The sequence below is a fragment of the Salvia splendens genome, chromosome 8, assembly GCF_004379255.2.
Source record: "Salvia splendens isolate huo1 chromosome 8, SspV2, whole genome shotgun sequence".
Classification (NCBI taxonomy): domain Eukaryota; kingdom Viridiplantae; phylum Streptophyta; class Magnoliopsida; order Lamiales; family Lamiaceae; genus Salvia; species Salvia splendens.
In genome coordinates this window covers 9,200,701-9,217,977 of record NC_056039.1, presented here as the reverse complement: position 1 = coordinate 9,217,977, position 17,277 = coordinate 9,200,701, and the positions used below count along the sequence as shown (strand labels likewise).

At 35.2% G+C, this 17,277-nt stretch overlaps 2 protein-coding genes across 2 annotated transcripts; one reads left to right on the top strand and one right to left on the bottom strand.

The window, feature by feature from the left end:
• Window positions 1-235: 235 nt before the first annotated feature.
• Window positions 236-1,758, top strand: LOC121745707. The gene is made up of 3 exons (XM_042139680.1): window positions 236-577; window positions 1,125-1,535; window positions 1,702-1,758. The coding sequence occupies exons 1-3, from the start codon at window positions 236-238 to the stop codon at window positions 1,756-1,758; spliced, it is 810 nt and encodes a 269-aa protein (XP_041995614.1).
• A 3,646-nt stretch (window positions 1,759-5,404) lies between these two features.
• Window positions 5,405-12,093, bottom strand: LOC121744356 (pumilio homolog 1-like). Its single transcript, XM_042137877.1, has 10 exons — window positions 11,742-12,093; window positions 10,824-11,479; window positions 8,363-9,861; window positions 8,141-8,282; window positions 7,930-8,037; window positions 7,503-7,715; window positions 7,301-7,411; window positions 6,634-6,828; window positions 6,087-6,261; window positions 5,405-5,874 (listed from the first exon to the last, which is right to left on the bottom strand). The coding sequence occupies exons 2-10, from the start codon at window positions 11,442-11,444 to the stop codon at window positions 5,825-5,827; spliced, it is 3,114 nt and encodes a 1,037-aa protein (XP_041993811.1). The 5' UTR covers window positions 11,445-11,479; window positions 11,742-12,093; the 3' UTR covers window positions 5,405-5,824.
• Window positions 12,094-17,277: the final 5,184 nt, after the last annotated feature.

Genomic DNA, 17,277 nt, shown 5'->3' with positions numbered 1-17,277 from the left:
GAATAAGAGTGATGTGTTTTGTGAACAAGAGTGAAGTAATTTTTAATCCATGTTGTTTTCGATTTACAATGACAAAAGTAAAATTTAATTGAATTCTCGACGAATTTAAACAATATTTCTGTAATTCTAAAGTTGTAATGGAAAAGAGAGTACTTTTTTCACATTGTGAGAAGAAATAGAAGATCGAAAATGAAATAAACTTCGTCTTTCAAGATCAAACGAAAAGCGATATGATATGACTATAGCAGCTCCAACACTAGAAAGTGATCAAGACCTAATTACTGTATTAAGATATCGGAGAATCCATGCACAAACACCCCCACTGTGTGATGCCTACACCAACCCCAATAATGTGTTGGCGCTTGATCAAGGCAGCTGCAGCTCCTCCGATGGCAGCCATATCAGCCACCAGAGCTTCTCCTTCCAAGGAATTGACGATCACCACCAAAACCTCTTCTTCAACGACGCCGGCACCTCCACTTCCTCTTCGAATTACGCCTGCTTCAACGATAATCCGCAGGATTACTACAGCAGCATCGAGGAGATCAAGGAGCTCATCACGATCAACGACGGCAGCGTAATTTCATATTGTAATTTCATAATGTAATTTACAAAAATACCCTTAGTCTATTTTATATAATTAATATAAAAAATATTTGTTCCATTAAGATGTGTGGCTGAGATTTGTTCTCTAGTTATACACTTAAGATTAGTTATATCTTGATCACTACCCTATATATATAATGGCCGCTTTTTTTCGGCCGCTTTTTTTTACTGGTTTTTTTTTTTCTTGTTTTCCCACATTCATCTATAAATAACACTACACACACACAATTCACCCACCATTTTTTCCACACACAAACACTACTCTCACAAACACTATATCATCTCTGTTTCCTCTCCAATTTCTGCAAAAATCTCCGATGAAGGAAACTCCAGCGGCGAGGGCGGCAGCTACGACTTGAACGCGTTTGTCGACTGGGGGCATGTACAATGTTTTTGGTGCTTCCGGTTTCGGTTCGTCGCCAGGCACCCAAGGCTCGTCCACGCCGGCGTACCACACACCATCTTTTCCAGTTGATGCATACTATCGTTCCCTCGGTCCGAGGAACATGCAAACGCAGGGATTATCCCAAATTAGGGAGGATGTTCAGGAGGAACACACTCCGAAGGCGGCGGAGGACCGTGAGGACGGCGGCCGTCATCCATACACACAAGCAGAGACGATGACTCTATTCGACGCTTGGATCGGCACGTCGAACGATCCCATCCTCGGGAATCAACAAACCCGAAAGTATTTTTGGGATAAGGTCACCAACGTATACAACGCAAAAAAGCCGACGGGGGCCTTCAGCCGCAACATGAAGATGCTCCGCGCTCATTTTGAGCGAGCCGACAGAGATGTCAAAATATTTTGTGGGATCTACAAGAGGGAAGCGGAGCAATACCAAAGCGGAGCCAGTGGATCCGACATGCTGAGAGCGGCTTTGCATGTCTTCAAATCCGACACCGGCAAAGATTTCAAATTTCCCAATGTTTGGGAGACGATCAAACATCTTGATAGGTGGGCTGGCGATGTCGATTCCAGCACGGGCTCGAGCTCGAAACGTACGAAGCATACGGCGAGTGGTCAATACTCGTCTAGTGAGGGCGGGGAAGGCAACGCCTCACAAGAAGTTGAGTTCCCGACATCCTATGCAGGGGGCTCCTCCGGTACACACGTCGGCCGCAAGGGTACAAGGCGGCGAAGGCGGCTAGGGGGAGGGGCCGAGGCCGAGGCGAATCAAGCCAGGCGGGCTCCCAAGGGCCGTCGTCCACCCTAATGTCCATGTACTTCACCGCCACGATTGCTGACACTTCCCGCATGACGCCTGCCCAATTTCAAGCCCATCACGCCGGCATTGGGTATCTGGCAAGTCAACTTGGTATTCCGCCTCCATCTAGCTTGGGTGCACCGCCACCGACTTCGGGGATGATTCGCCGACGGAATAGTTTTTAAATTTTAAGTGTGCAATTTTTAATTTCTAATATTTTAAATTATGTCTTTTTTATTTATTTTTAGATTTTAATTATGTGTTTTTTATATTTTTAGGATTTTAAATTGTAATTTTCTTTTATTTAATGAAGTGTGTTTTTATTAATTGAATTTGTTGGAAATAAAAATAAAAAATGAAATTAAATGAATAATTAAGGGATGGGATGGTTAAGAGATGGAGGGATGCAGGTGTTGTCTCTTAGTTAAGAGATGAGGTGAAAAGTACAGTGGGACCATGAATAGTGAAGAGATGAGACGGTTAAGAGACGGTATTGAGACATGGATGTAAATGGCATTAAGACATTGCATACTTGGTAGTGTAACCGGCTGGGCAGTTTACATGACTTTTTCTTTTATTTGAGTGTGTTTTCGGTCCAAACTTCATTTCCACCTCAATTCTAAACATAGGAAGAAAAGTTAATTCAAATATAAGTCCCAAAACATAATAACATATACGGAACCTAAGAATAATTAATTGAATATTTGATTCACATTAATAAGTTGCATTTACAAAACCATGAAATATAAAATTAGATAGTCAATCTAGCTCTCTTCTCCTCTACCCCATTGGTGAAAACAGTCTACACACACTTGTGTGTGTTTCATCGTCTTGAAATAATTCAAAAATCCATTTTTGCAAGTACTGCACAAAACAGAAATGCCACGCAAACCTTTATCCACATTGAATAGAAAATTGTTTTCAAGCAAGAGATATTGTTTATTGAGTACATTGTATATATAGTTGGCCCACTCAATAAAAAATGAAGAAGAAAAAAAGTATTACTAGGAACTTATCTTGATTTTAATAATTATTTTCTTAGTACATCTACTTATTTCAACATTTCTGTTGTGGTGTATGTCTAGTTATAGAACATCGACTTTGGACTGCACTATGTCGAACAAATATGAACTGCATAGAATTAAATTAAATTAAATTAAATTTATTTATTTATGTGCAGTGGGTTAGAAACATAATTACAGAAGCCCAAACTATATTAAGTAGTAGTACTATAATATAACTATATTATATTATTAAGCAAAATAAGAAAATAAGTCTGGCTTCTGTGCAATTAAATCTTGCAACTGTTTTTGAAGCTGATAGTTCGACGCCGAATAATATAATTAATCCACTTATTATTGCCATAAATCCATCATAAAGAGACGACCTACAAATTTTTTACCTCAATTATTCTTTTATCCAAGTAGGTTGTAGGGATGCCCAATAGCAATAGGGAATAGCTAATTAGTAATTACACATGTGATCAATGAAACCAGTGTATGGAGACTGATCTTGCTCTGATCTAATTAACAATAAAAACATATCCAACTATAGTAAAAGACATCTTTATCTGTAAACAAATAAATATATGGAATGTCTTGCGTAAAATGGTCTAACATATCAAAATACATTGGACAAACAAGCAAAACTACAATACGTCAACAGGTACTCTTGGGTGCATTGTTTGACCCAATTATATTCTTGAAAAGAAATCAAGTTTGATATTTTTAATAAAAGAATTGAAGATTAATAAATTACTCATAATTTTGAATAAATTAATTTCTAAGAAACTTAATTAATCATGAAAAATATGCATGCATCCAGATAATTGACACCCTTTAGGTGATCTTACGCCAATTGTTAGGATCAGCGGCGGATCCAGGTGGGGTCGAGCGGGGTTGGCCGACCCCACCACCGGCCACGGAGTGCTGCCGGAAAGTTCATTTCATCAGCCTCCGACCCTACGACGTTCGCGTCTCCGCCCCCGCCTCACGCAGTGTGAGTGTGAGATGAGACTGAACAGAGAGAAAAGAAGGAATTGAGGAAGGGATCCGGAATCTCTCGGCGGATCACGGCAGGACAGGGCAGTCGAGAATGAAGAAGGCAAGAAGCCTTTCAATTTTTTTAGCCGGAGAGAGAGATGAAAATGGATTAGGCGAAGACTGAGGAGAGAGAATGGATATGTCATCATTATTTTTCTTCCCAATATTCACCTTTACAATGCATCTAAAAAGATACTCATGTCTGCACAACTTGACTAAACTTTTAAAGATTTAAACATAGTATCTAATTGTAAAATGGGTTTTTAGTTTTATTTCTCTATTTATTTGTATTAATTCTCATAACTTCATTAAAAATATATTCTAATCTAATAATTTCCATTAACGTTAAATGGAGTATATTTTTTTATAGATCAATAAATCAACTAATATAAAATAAACAACATCTACAAATGAAATATTTATTAATTTCTTCAAATTTTAGTTTTATAATTTAAATTTTCAACCTTATCATTCATATTCCAATATTATTTTTAACTTTTAAAAATTTGGGATGCTACAAAAAAAAGTATACTCTTTTAGTCTCAACATAAGGGTCGCGTATTTTTTTTTGGGATGTCCTAATAAATTTAAGTCATTTTTTGTTAAAATATAACATAATTACTCTATCGTACTTTATTATATATCTGTTTGTCTATTTTATTTCATCTTATATTTTATTCTTTCTCCATTTAACTCTCTATATCATTTTTCTTTAATTTCGCTAAAAAACGTTTCACTTATGACAGGACGAAGGAAGTATGTTGTTTTTAGAATATCGACACTCACATAATGAAATATATATTTATAAAACAATTAATTTAAATAATTATTTATTATCTTATTCGACCCCACGATATTTAGTTTCTGGATCCGCCATTGGTTAGGATTGAACAAAATACAGGAAAAATGAATAAATATGTTTTTCTTTAACTATAGAATTTTAAAAAAATACTATTTGAGTACAAATACAGCACCATGATTCTGTCCAAGTACAGATAAAACATTTTTTGAACTTCTCCAACCACTTATTTTATTTTGCGCACTAATCTTTGTCTAACGAAAATAATGCATCACAACCGTATCCAACAAATCATGCTAGTTATAATTATAATAAAATAATAATACTACAATAAAGTCGAAATCATATAAGCATTTTTGACCAAATATTGTCAGGCCACACCCCATTGGGTTTCATGTACCTCGTCATTTAACACATACAAGAACAAAAACGACCATTTTTTCATTTGTAAACTGGGCCTATTTTTTAATAATCATCAAAATTTGCCAATAAAACCGAAATCTATATCAAAGATCTGACTAAAAATCATTTGGACTATGAAAAGCATTTGGGAAAGTGTGACGAAGCTAAAAGGTAAATGACTCACAAATGAAGTTGGTTCAATTTTACATTGAAAAATCGGTAAAAATATGAGCACGTTTTTACAACTCGAGCCTCCAATAGCTTTCACTCAGAAACTATGGTAAAACTTGTAAATGACAACGTAAAATATATATTTGAAAGATGAAAGCAACATAAAGAAAGCAGGATTAATTCGAGAAAAAAAATTACAAAAAAGCGCTACTTGTAAGCATTTTTCTTAAAGTACGAGTGTTCATAGTTCATACATAAAGCAGAAAAACCAGATCATCAAATGTACAGTCATGCCTTAACATTTGGAAATTTACCTCTATATTACAACCTCAGCATTTGTATAGTCATTTTTATCATCACCTCATGGACGGGCAACGCAACGCAACGCGATCCACCTGCACCTCTCAGCTAAACTACACTCTACCTTTGAACTTAGCACTACACAATGTACATATTTTCCAGTACAGGTAACTTTTTTATTTGCAATTAAGCTCATACCCGAAAGGTGTGTATGAGCATAGAGTTCTGCATGATAGGAAACCACGAACAGCCAAACTAGGCTGAGTTAGCTGTACAACTTCTTTCCTATAGCAAGTCTACGCAGCCTTTTGGGTGTGAGCAGCGGCAGCAGCAGCTATTCTCCTCTCTGCCAATCAAGATACAACACACGGAATGTATCACATTACCAATTTATGGAAAGACGACCATAAAACAAAGAGAGTAATACTTTTCTGATGTTCAATCGGAATTGACCAACTATTTAAATGTTTTTGCGGGATTGAGTGAGTGAGCAAGCTGAGACACAAACGTTTATAAGGACAATAATTAATGGAAGTTAAAAGGTTAGGATATGCATACCCCCAGCGGTAACAAGTTTCTCTACACGAGCTACTATATGCTTTCCATAGGTGTACTTCTTCAGTGCATTCAGATGGACCTTAATTCTACACATGATCAGTTCACGCTCCTGATCGCTACATGTCTCGAGCACTTTCTGTACGACATAGTTTGCAAACTGATCTTTCATCATAGCCTGTGGGAGAGATATTAGAAGACTTGACCAAAGTGATAGTATTAAGTACAAAATTAGATGTATCTTTTAAGCCACACATTGATCATCATACCTAGTAGATGCCAACCCAAAGAACTCATGGAACATATAAAATGAAACCAATTAAGAGTAAGACTGCACGTACGCAAGTACGCAACATTGAATCCATCCATTGCCGAAAGTAATTGAAAAGATAAAACTTGAAGACAAAAGCTATACGAGTCTTATTTGCATTACAGAAGTAGCACCAAACAAATATGAAACCATTAATATAATTTGATTGCTGAAGGCAAATAAGTAATTAAATGACAGTTTTACAGCACTGTTATCAGAGGTGAAAAAGGACTGACAAACCTGAAGGGGTTCATTTTCATCAGTAGTGCCAAGCATCTCAGTCACCAGCAACTGGCGTTCGCTTGGGTCACCAAAAGTCAAGCATTTCTCAACAACATTTGATGCAAATTTCTGCTGGCTCATCTGAACTATCTTTCCAGCTAATTCCTGAATTATGGTTGTTCGCTCATGTGGCTTCCCATGCTCCAGTACATGCTACAATATCAATATGAAAAATATTGAGTGAAAAGTTCTTTCAACAACTTACTGGTTTTAAGATGCCGTTGTACCGAACCGAACCACAGAACATAGTACCATGGAACTTTTAAAATGTTCCAAAGATGTAATATTTGTGTTTCAAAATTCAAATTACTTATCCATGTGACTTTAACTATGCACTTTTAAGGAAGCAGAGAGAAAAGGGTAGATTCTGCATTTACTGATAAATGCACAAGTTAGGTTGTAAAAGTGGTAGAAGATAATAGAGAGGGGCTTCAAAGCAGAATGAAGATGGGATCCAGGTGTGCAAAGCTAAAGGTGGAGTTGTACAGGCAAAACATTAAATCAACACTTCAATTTTCAAGCAGGCATGCATCGAACTTTCTTGCATCCACATAGTACCAAGACAGCAACTCCAGTATACACAAGGCCACAAGTACATATGACTCAATGAAGCAAAATTACAAACCTGAACAACATAATTCCCATACTGATCCTGTGCCAGCATGCTTACAGACCCCATAATCTCTTCCATCACTTTCATCTGGGTGCTTTCATCCTTACAGTGCTCGAGAACTCTCTGCAGATACACAAGCACCTCACAATGTAAAGTAATACTGCAGCATTAATCATGGTCAAAGGGACAGAAAGACAGTAAACTTTTCCCTAACCTGGATTACACGACAGCCATACGGATGAGTAGAGAGAGTCACAACTTGGTCAAAAAATGTTGACACAACAAACTGAATGTGCTCCTCAGGGACGCACTCAATGCACTTCTGAATAACATGATTTCCATTTTGATCACGAACACATCGCATTATATGCCCATCCAGCTCTTCCACCATTTTGATTTTTTGATCAACATCAATAACTTCTATTGCCTGTATAAACATTTCCCAATTCAACAACAGAAAATAGCATAACTTAGGAAGAATAAGTACCTCCAATTCAACTAAAAGTAACATCTTTAAGAGAAATTAGCACTTTTATGTCCCAAACGGGGATTTATATGTTCTACAGCAGGCAGGCGAGAAATTTATCCAATAGGATTTCAGATGAATACTTGTGATTAGTTCATAAAACGATAAATGTTACCTTCTGTATCACTCGGCAACCATACATCTGGAGGCTTAGGTTCAGTACATGTCCAAAAAGCTTACCAGCTAATTCTCTCCTTTGAGATGGCAGGCCATGTTCAAAAAACTGGCAAGAGAAATTATCAGCTCCTAAAGAACTTAAAAAGCTCTAGAAGATCAAATTAAGAAAATATAGGTCAACCAAAGGACAGGACAAGTATGTTTGGTACCTTTTGTACTACATAATTACCAAACACATCAGTAATTAATGTTAGAGCTCGAGGAAAAATTTCATCGAAAACCATGCACTTCTCTTCTGTTGTGGCAGTTTCGAGCTTTTGTTGAATGAATCGGCTTCCATATTGATCAGCGCTGGATGTTAAGTTGAAAAGGAGTCAGATATCACTTTCCTCAGTTAAATTTTCACCACAGTTATATTTATACATATATACCTGAACTCAACAACATGACCAGTGATCTCTGAAAGCTCAAAGCATCTGGCTTTATTGCTCTTGAACTCTTCCAGCAAAGAAGAGCTGAAGCTAGGGTCCAAGTGCCAGGGTCCAATGGTACTCCCAGCTGCATTTCTCAGCCCACCAGGGTATCTCATATTGAAGTCCCCAAGCCTAATAGGGCTACCGGGTCCTCCAACTGAATTGGAAATAGCTGGGCTAGCCAAGGGACTTCCAGGATATGACATTCCAAGCCCAAAAGCAGGATTCCCGTAGTAACCATGAGGACTAGACACACCAGTTTTTCCACCCAGGGGAACACCATACTCTGAATTCTGACCAGGCAACAAATTTCCAAGATAGGCCTTCTGAAGCAGGTCAAAATATGACTCACCCAAGTAGTTCCTATTGACAGGTTGATCATTAAGTGCTGCAACCTGTGCTGCAGAGAATTCAGCAGTCCTCAAGTACTGGAGATACAAAGGGTCAACAAAAGGTGCCTGCTGCATACTCCCAGTCATCTGGCTGCCTATTCTTCCCAGATTCAACTCGGGAATATTATTTGATCCTCCCAACATTCTGGAGTCCATTCCAGATGCAGCCAGAGCAGACGCAGCAGCATTCTCGAACAGTGGAGGCAAATTGGGGCTCCCAAGCTGACCCGATATTGGACTCATAGGGTAGCCACTTCCATAATTTGAAAAGGATGAATTGGGACTATCCAAAAACTGATGAAGTAAGCCACCTCCACCATTCACTGCAGCATTAGAAGATCCTTTCCTGAATGAGTGATTCGAAGGAACACCATTCTTCTGAAGCTCAGCCTGAATATAAGCATTATTACTGAGATTTGATACATAACCATTGCTCAGAACAGAGTCAGAGGTGCTTATATTTGCTGGTTGAGCAGAAGACATATTTGACTGCCCAAGTTCTTGTTTTTTCTTATACATATGTTGTCTAACATTATTTTGGCCTCCCTGCGCATTAAAAAGATAGTTATTGTGACCATCTGCATTAGGCTCATTATGAGGGGACAAATGATGCTCCTCATCCCTAATGCCATTCGAGAGGTTTACTCCTGATAAGGCAGCAACCAGATCGGCAGTATCCTTTGAGTGAGAAGATACCCCACCAAAGGAGCTGGCATTATTAATGCTTCTTTTTTCAGAATTTCCGGCCCTGCCTCCACCAATAGGAGTTGGGCAAGGGCTGGGAGCTCTTGCAATTCGTTGAGGATCCGGTGTTGAGCTTCTTGACAAGGATGCACCCAAAGCAGCAGCATAAGAATATGAAGTATGTCCTCCACCATGCTGAGCACCTGTTGAACTGTGCGTATTTGAAGCTGAGAGTAATGGGTCTGAGGATGTGAAATTTCCATACAGATGAGCCAGCTCGGCTTCTGCTGAGCTCAAAGCATTGGCATTCTCATCAAAGGCATTTCTGCTGGCTGGTCTTGAAGGGTGTGTAGAATCTGGAGTAGCACGGTTAAAGTCATCCTGCATAGACAGAAAGAACAAATGAGGTAGACATTAGAGCTGCTAGTCCACACTGCTTTACATTTTTACCAAAAAAAGTATTCAAAAGTTTAGAATACAAATGTAAATTAGCACTCAAACAAAACTGCAAAGAGGCATTTAGAGAAGCAATCAGAACAGCATTTGCAGTTGGGAAAAAGTATGAAGCCCAATGCAAAACCAAAACATCATGATAGTTTGAGATGCATGTGACTTCAGTGGAAAAAAAAGACAAAAATTCCCAAAATTTAATCCTCAAGATAAAATAACAGGAAGCCTAGACAACTGGTGGCAATAACAGAACGAACATGGTTATAAGAAAGCTAAAGAAAAGATCATTATCTTAACATTCAAGTTGGACTGTAGACACACATTCCTATCATAATGATAAAATCTAGGTTAAGCATACCAAGTTACGCTAGCATCACTGACTTCTGCATCACCTACAACTACTAAAGTTTGATTTCAACAGTTTAGAAAGGATGATCCATATGAACAAAGTGGTCACCTTTTCACTTTTGAAGCCTGTACAAAGCTAGTTACAACGGATTGAGAAAGAAGGAAATTATACAAATTCACAAATCACAAGTAGGACACGAAATGAGTACATAGTTTTTCAAATATTAGTTTCATTTACACGGATAAGATATGTCTGGCAAAGAGCCATATGAAATCTTATAAGAGTCCTGCAATACATACCAAGATAGATCAAATTTTCGTAAATGTGAGAGAGTTGATTTTTTATAAAAGTGAGGGACTGAAAATGAATCAGAGTGAAGGCCAAGCAACTACACAATTGTATCATTACAAAATTTAAAAATCTACAACCATAACATGAGATAGGTGGAAAATACTGAAGCCACGTATCAAGAAAAAAAGAAATGTGCCAAGTTAAAAAAAAGAGACTGCATGACCAGAAAGAGGTGTATAGTAGTATACTATACCTTAAATATCTCTACAAGACTCTTTTGTTTGCTACCTAATCCTAATCCAGGCAATCCAATAAGTCCATCACTGCCCCACTCCACATGACCCTGCAGTCTGTCCATTCCCTCAGCCTCCTGCTTGTTGGAGTTCAAATTATGTGGCGATGGAAACATGGATCTCCCATCATTGCCACTATCATCCCTATTGACCTTCCTCCTATCACCAATTGCAGAACTCCCCCCTTGAAACCTCTGAGAAAACCGCCAATCCTCCCTCGAGATCAGAGGTGGTGGCAGCCTCGGGTTCAAATTGACATTTGAGTAATAATAAGACAAATAAGCGGGATCAGACCTAAGCTCCTCCTCAGACATGAACTCATTGCCACTGTTTTCCGTGAAATCAGTAAAAGCCGGACCACCCGCGCCACCACTGTGGTTGAACAACCCACCAACCGCACTCAGTGAACCATCCACAGTAGGTGGAGCCGATCCACTCCTATACAAATTCAGCTCCTTCTCAAGATCATCAGCCTCTTGCCTCCGCTGTTCACGACGCACAAAACCTATCTCCTTTTCATACTCATCTCCAAATGAATTTTTATTATTTCCAATCGGCCTTCTACCCAATTCAGACAACATGATTCTCCACAAAACTCAAAAGTCCCAGATAACAACTGTCCATTATACAAACAAATAAAAGCTCAAATTTACATCAGCAAATAAAAACTTCAACAAATGGAGTACATCGAGAACAAAACGCAAAGTAATCCCAACAATAGAATCGAAGAAAAAAAAAGTTTGCAAAAATTGAATAAAAGAGCTCTGCAAGCTCAAAAAAGTGAGAACTTTGACTATCAGTTACACAGAAACTCATTTCTCCAAGATAAATAAAAATCGGCCTAACAACTCGACCATTAAACACGGAAGAAGACTCACTTTCAGCGTAGGTTGAGTAACCGTAAATCAAACGAGTTTTATCCTCTGTTCTTCATTGAATCTCAAATAAATGTGCAGTAGTACAATAACTGTGATTAAAGACAAGGGGAAAACAAAGGTAGTGGTCTCTGAGAGAGTGAAATGGTATTGGTGTAGAGTTTGTGCAAGAACACTCAGAGTGAGACAGAGGATCACAGGTCTATTTAATAAGGAAGAAGATCAATCTGGCGGCGAATTGAACCCCATTTAGGGTTTTGTGACTAAAGAGAGGAAGCACGGACAACACTTGCCTAATAAATTCTTTTTTCCTAACCTTCTCAATTTCTATATGTGGCAAAATGCCTCTTCCCCTCTAAAAATGTGAATCCTAGTTACAATGGTTTGATGTTGTATAAATGGGTAAGATTGTGAGTTAGTAACATAGAAGAAATACAATATATAAACAGCAAAGAAAAAGTGATAAAACAAGCATATTATTTAAGATTACGCGAGCAACCGACGTCTGAATATAATCTGTCGATCTTCATTCATCGTGAAAAATAAATCTTAGTTACATTTTCCGATGTCGATATCGATGTCGCTTAAAAAGCTTAAGCTAAAAAGATGGTGAGCTAGTATTACCGAATAAACACAAAATATAAACAACGATAAAAAAATTTGTAAAACAAGCATGTTGTTCAGGGTTATGCAAGCAATAAACATCAAGATGTTTGCGTCGACCCTCGTCCACTGATAAGAGATTACATTTTTTATGTTCTGTAAAAGGTTCAAGCTAAGAAGATGATGAACCGGTAATAAAACAAGCTAAACCCTAAACCGGTAATGTAGAATAAATGCGGATATAAACAATAATAATAAATGTAATAAAACAAGCATGTTATTTAATATTAACGAACAACACACAGAATTTAATACGTCGATCCTTATCTAGTACTGAAAGATAAATCTTAGCTACATTTTTTTAATGTCATATAAAAGGCTCAGACCAATAAGACGACGAACTAGTGAGATAGAAGAAACACAAAATATAAACACTAACAACAAAAAGTGATAAAACACATAAGTTTATTTAAGATTATACGAGCAGCACACACACGATGTAATCAATTCATCTTTATCCACTAATGAAAGATAAATCTTAATTATATTTTATTGAGATTATATAAAAGGTTCAAGCTAAAGACAATACACTAGTAATATAAAAGAAACACAAACGGCAACAAAAAAAGGTAATTAAACAAACACGTTATTTAAGATTATACGAGCATCGTACATTATGATGTAATCTGTCAATCCTTATTCACCGAGCTTTGTTTAATTGGTATGTTCATGTAATCATAACGAAATGAAATATTGTAATTATGTTGATTCCAAAAAAATAAATATGGTTTTATGGTAAAACTTTATTTTATTAGAGAGAGAATTAGATTTTAGTACTTGGACATAACACTAATATTATATTTGGTCCTTATTCTTTAGAAATATCGCTAGAAAAACTTTTGCATTTTTTAAGACTTTATTGGACAAAAAATTACCTTTAGACAATAAGAGCTGCACTTGGTTCTTTCATTTTTGTTGAATTCCCCCAAGAGAAGTTGTCAAGGTATGTGGAAATGATTGCTCGTCACGAGACATACTTGAAGAAAAATGACTGAATTAAGGTGACGGTTTTCTCTCTCTCTCGTTAAAAAGACATAAAAAAAACTTTAGAGTCTAGAGGTTTTTTGTCCAAAAAATGGAAAAGTCATTCCATCAATATTATATCAATGTTGTTAAAAAAATAGGACTATGGATGATATTAAAGGACTTGGTATATTAAAAAACATGTTTCGAAGGGTTTGCACGATTAGAATTGATTGTATACAATAAAATCTACAATCCACTTATAACCCACGGTGAGAATAAGTAATTTTATCATATTGTGTTTTCTTATATTTATAAGATGTTTATCTAGACAAATAAATTTATAAAATGCAAAACAACTCTAATTATTATGCTTCGTATGTTGGTTGTGAGCGTCATTCACCAATAAGATAACACAATCGGTTAGATGCAATGCTTTGCGGAAGAGAAACATAATTTCACACCTAGATAGACACTGACTAACTATCGCGAAAGGTTGTAGTGTCAGTTCGAATGTATCTGCTGCCTTTAGGGAATAAATAACACTGGTGTGGTATAACACTGAATGATCTAACAATTGAGATAAGTCTTTTGTGCTAGTTACTGAGGGACGAGGTCTCGTTGATTCATATTTTATTTTATCATTGTTGACATAACATTGAGCATATGATATTGATTATGCACTAGTTTGATTTATCAATTGATACAGATTTTTCGTAATCTAAGAAGCTTGATACCTTGGGTAGTTATGATCAATCTCTATATGTGCCAATATTGTTATTGCAATGAATCTTGTGTTGTGCAATTTCAGTTTGATAATATCCCGAAATGGTGTTAAAAAAGGCTTTGTTATTCAAAAACTTGGACGGTTTGATAATGCCCTTTTGAGGGCCGGGTATTTTCGTTTTTACACATTTTCACTTTTTTCAATATGATATTAATTCAAAATTTGGTATTTAAAAATCTAAATTTTATATTTAATTTAATAAAATTAAATATGATATTGAAATAAAGAAATAAAGTGAAGGATGGCAAAGGGAAGAAAAAGATAATTTTGAAAGAATATTAGATTTAGTACATCATTGAAATAATATCAGATTGAAAAGTGAAAAATTGTGTAAAGACGAAATTACTCAGTGCACAAAAGGGCATTTTCGGGGAAAAAAATGAAAAAGGACCAATTTTGTAATAAACCCTTAGTCCAGGGACTACTAAAGATATTTTTAAAATTCAAGGACTACTGGCGAGATAAACACATAGTTCAAGGACCATATATATTGCTCACTCTAATTTATAATCATATAAAAATACAATACTTATCAAACTTTTCAGCAATATTATTTTAATAATAAATTGAGATGTTTTCTAATTTTAGTTTAGAAATAGTAGTTTGTGTTTTACACAAAACACATTTAAAAATAATTATTCCTAGTCAATTGGACTTTTAAATAATTATAATTAAATATGATATGAATTATTACAAAAACGTATAAATTTGGTATCGACTCAAAAACTGAGCAAACAATACTAAACTGCAAGCTAAGATGCTAGAATACAAATAATTTCAATCAGTAGATGCAGATACAAATGAGAACAACAAAGTTTAGAGTGTTATAGAAGCTAAATACAAAACCTATAAAATAAAATCATGATTAAATTGAATTAATTAGTCTCTTGTACTCCAACACACCTCTATACTTGAAGTTTGCATAATCTTTTACTATATTAAACTTTGATATTAAAAAAATTTAACTTGTCAAATATATAACATTGTCATACATAGAACTGTATACACTACATACTACAATAGTAGCAAAAAATCAAAATGTCATTTTACTTCCACTTCCCCTAATTATTACAAACTAAATAAAAACTTTTTAATTTTCTAATTTTATGAAAAAATGTATATTGTTATTTTCTCCAACTTTCCCTTTTTATAGTTTTATAGATAGTCATATAGTTATGATTCAATTTAATGAATACGACCTCATACCTTATTTCAGGACAATGTCATTTAATATTAGCGTTGACTTAGAATATTTACAATAATATTTTATTTTCTATTTCACCATCCATGGTTCCAATAAAAAAAATTCCTTTAAGTTTTACCTTTGATAAGAGGCAAGATCCTTGAAATTTCCCTTAAAAATTATTATATTTTTATTTTATTTCGTATAAATTGAAAGTAATTGAAATAGAAAAATCATTTCAATGTACAAAATAATATAAAAATTATAAATTTTAATTCAATAAAATCTATCAAATTTTAAAACCCTTTAAACTTTTTAAGTTTTGAACCTTGGTTAAAACTATGCAAATAGCCTTTTCTACCACTAAGTTACAAGTTATTTCAACCAAACATAACAAATATAAGATGGGCAAGGGAAATGGGAGGAGACTATAATCTCGGAGATATATTAAAATGTTAATTTAACAACAATGAAATTACTTTTTGAATCACGATAAATAACCAACTCCTACGCTACCAATACAATAGTATCCGTACAAATTCTCAACAAATTCTCACATGTCTTCTAGCGAATTCATGCTTTTGTAATTTATATTTTAAAAGTTGTTATATTCATAATATTTTCTTAATCCACCAGTTTAATATTATTAAAATAATCAAGCCAATTTGCCTTAGAAAAGACCTCCTCCACATTCAGGCGGAGTTTTTAAAATTCGAAAAAACGGAAGATAAAACGATTTGATTTTAATAGATTCCCTAATTGTGTTTTCCCATAATAGCATTAAACTTAGAAAAACCTAAATTGTTTACTTTTTTAATTGATAGAATTATGTAGACAATAAATTAATCGAACAATACAAAATTAAGTAATGAATAGCCTAACAGTATGTTTATTAATTACTAAAAGTAAATGTTATTTAAAATAAAAAAACAAAATGTGGAAAGAGTGATGAATGAAATTTGAATATTGGAGAAATTGTTTGGAAATATAGATGACTGAAGTAATGACCGTGAAGACGCAGGCGTAAGCGTAACGCCCACTTTCCAATAAAATGATCAAACTCGGTGTTCCGTCCGATGAAATTTCTTCGCAGCCCAGCCGCCTTTCTCTCCACGGCGCGGCTTACGCTTACCCATTATTTGACTACACCAATATTAATTTACTCCTACTATTGTTGTTTGAGTACACAATCCCTACCACTCCACTTTCCACAAATACAAACATCCATACTCTTTCATTCTTTCCATCTTCTTCCCAAATTTTAGCATTCACAAAATTATGTGTTAGTAGTGAAGACTTGAAATATAGAATATTTCATATTTTGATTTATGCAGTCAAAATTGGTAATATAGATTCTTTTACTCTAAATAATGTAAAATCTGAAAAGATACTACACAATACCCATAAAATTTAATTAAACTAATCTCAATCAATGACTACAAATTTTACCGGTTAATCAAAACAACTTTGAACAATATGAAAAAAAAAATACCAATAAACTGATTGGATACCTTGGCTTCACAAATTATTTAATACAGTAAAACATTTGAAACAAACGTTTGGCCATTTATTTTTAAATGTTCCGGACAAATTAACCATTTAACCCAGTTTGTATAAATGAATTTTTAAGTAATTAAAATTTACCCAAGTGCATTTTTATGATTTCAAGTTTTGGTAGGAAGACTCGCCTTAGAAGTGTGAGCAAATGTTAATTTAAGTTTAAAAGAGCAAGTATGCCAAGTCAATGGAGTACTATTTGATTAGATGAATGCAATAAAATGGAAAAATCGTGGATTTGATTTGATGATATGAATTGAATGTAATTAATATTGTTACCGAAAACTAGAAGAATATAGATAACTGGCAGCCGCGCGTCATCACGCGTTTTATTCATCACGCGTTTTAATTGGATTATTACTTAACGCATTCATTCTTATTTTTGT